The sequence below is a fragment of the Fonticula alba genome, assembly GCF_000388065.1.
Source record: "Fonticula alba strain ATCC 38817 unplaced genomic scaffold supercont2.3, whole genome shotgun sequence".
Lineage (NCBI taxonomy): Eukaryota > Rotosphaerida > Fonticulaceae > Fonticula > Fonticula alba.
In genome coordinates, this window is record NW_009242973.1 from 1,980,122 (window position 1) to 1,981,180 (window position 1,059).

The 1,059-nt window shown below is 68.8% G+C and overlaps 1 protein-coding gene across 1 annotated transcript in view; it reads left to right on the forward strand.

Annotated features, from left to right (window-relative positions):
- The window catches only part of H696_02201 (hypothetical protein), a gene marked incomplete at both ends in the record, with an annotated part of 5,653 nt that extends 5,097 nt beyond the window's left edge, over positions 1–556 (forward strand). The window contains one exon of the mRNA XM_009496099.1: positions 124–556. Coding sequence (XP_009494374.1) covers positions 124–556 — 433 coding nt within the window. The remainder of the gene's footprint in view (positions 1–123) is intronic.
- Positions 557–1,059: the final 503 nt, after the last annotated feature.

Sequence of the window (1,059 nt, forward strand, 5' to 3'; positions counted from 1 at the left end):
CCCTCCTGCCTCTCTCCCTGCAGCTGGACAAGCCGCTGACCTCCCGTGCCAACACCTCCGCACCCCGCGCCTCGGTCGCTCGTCCCTGGCCGACTAATGCACAGTCCTGTCGCCGGCCGGCAGCCCGAGCCGGCTGTTCGATGTGCTGATTGTGCGCGACCCCTCCGGCCCGCTGGGCCTCCATGTCCTTGTTTCAGATCACGGCATCGCGGTGTCCGCGGTGTCGGCCGGCAGCCCGGCCGCCCTCGCCCGGCAGTTCCGCCGGCCGGCGACGGCCCCGGCCCCGGCCCCGAGCGCCGGGCGCCGGGCCAGCACCCTCCCGACGGACGTCGACTTCGAGCCGGCCTCAACCGACGCCCTTCGCCCGGGAGACCAGATCGTAGCCATCGATGGGCTCAACCTAGCCGGGCTGAGCCGGCACACGGCCATCGAGCGTCTGCGCGTGTCGCATAAGTTCCTGGTTCTGCGTGTGCTTCGTGCATGTCCCCCGGGGGAAGGCCCGGACACGGCCGGCGATATGGGGCTCCCGCCGTTGGCAACCGCCGGCAAGGCGTGACGCTCCTGGGCATGTGTTGTCTCTGCGGGCAGGCGGACGCACATGTACACACATGCACACGCACACGCACACGCGCGCGCGCATGCGGCCGGTGGGTTTACTTCCCCCTCCCCCCCCCCACATGTCCCCTGCATCTGGTGAAAGGGGAGGGGGAGATCTCAAATGACATGACATGCGCCATCTCTGTTGCATTTGTGTATTGGTGGTCTCGTCGACCGTCCTCCCTCCGGGGCCCCCCTCATCCGTGAGAGGGGACGGACAAAGCGCGTCTAGAGGGTGGATATGCGTATTTGGAAGCAGGGGCTCGGGAGGGAGGGAGGGAGGCATCCTGTCACGCTACTCGGTGATCGAGTCCATCGTCGTGCGGAAGCAGTTGGTGACGAGGGTCCTGGAAGGGGGCGGGACGCGGGGGGAGGGGGGGGGGGGGGGAGCACAGGTCGGAACTCCAGTCACCTTGGAGGGGAAAAGCCGGGCCCCCTGCGCGAGGAGGGTCCCCGGTTACG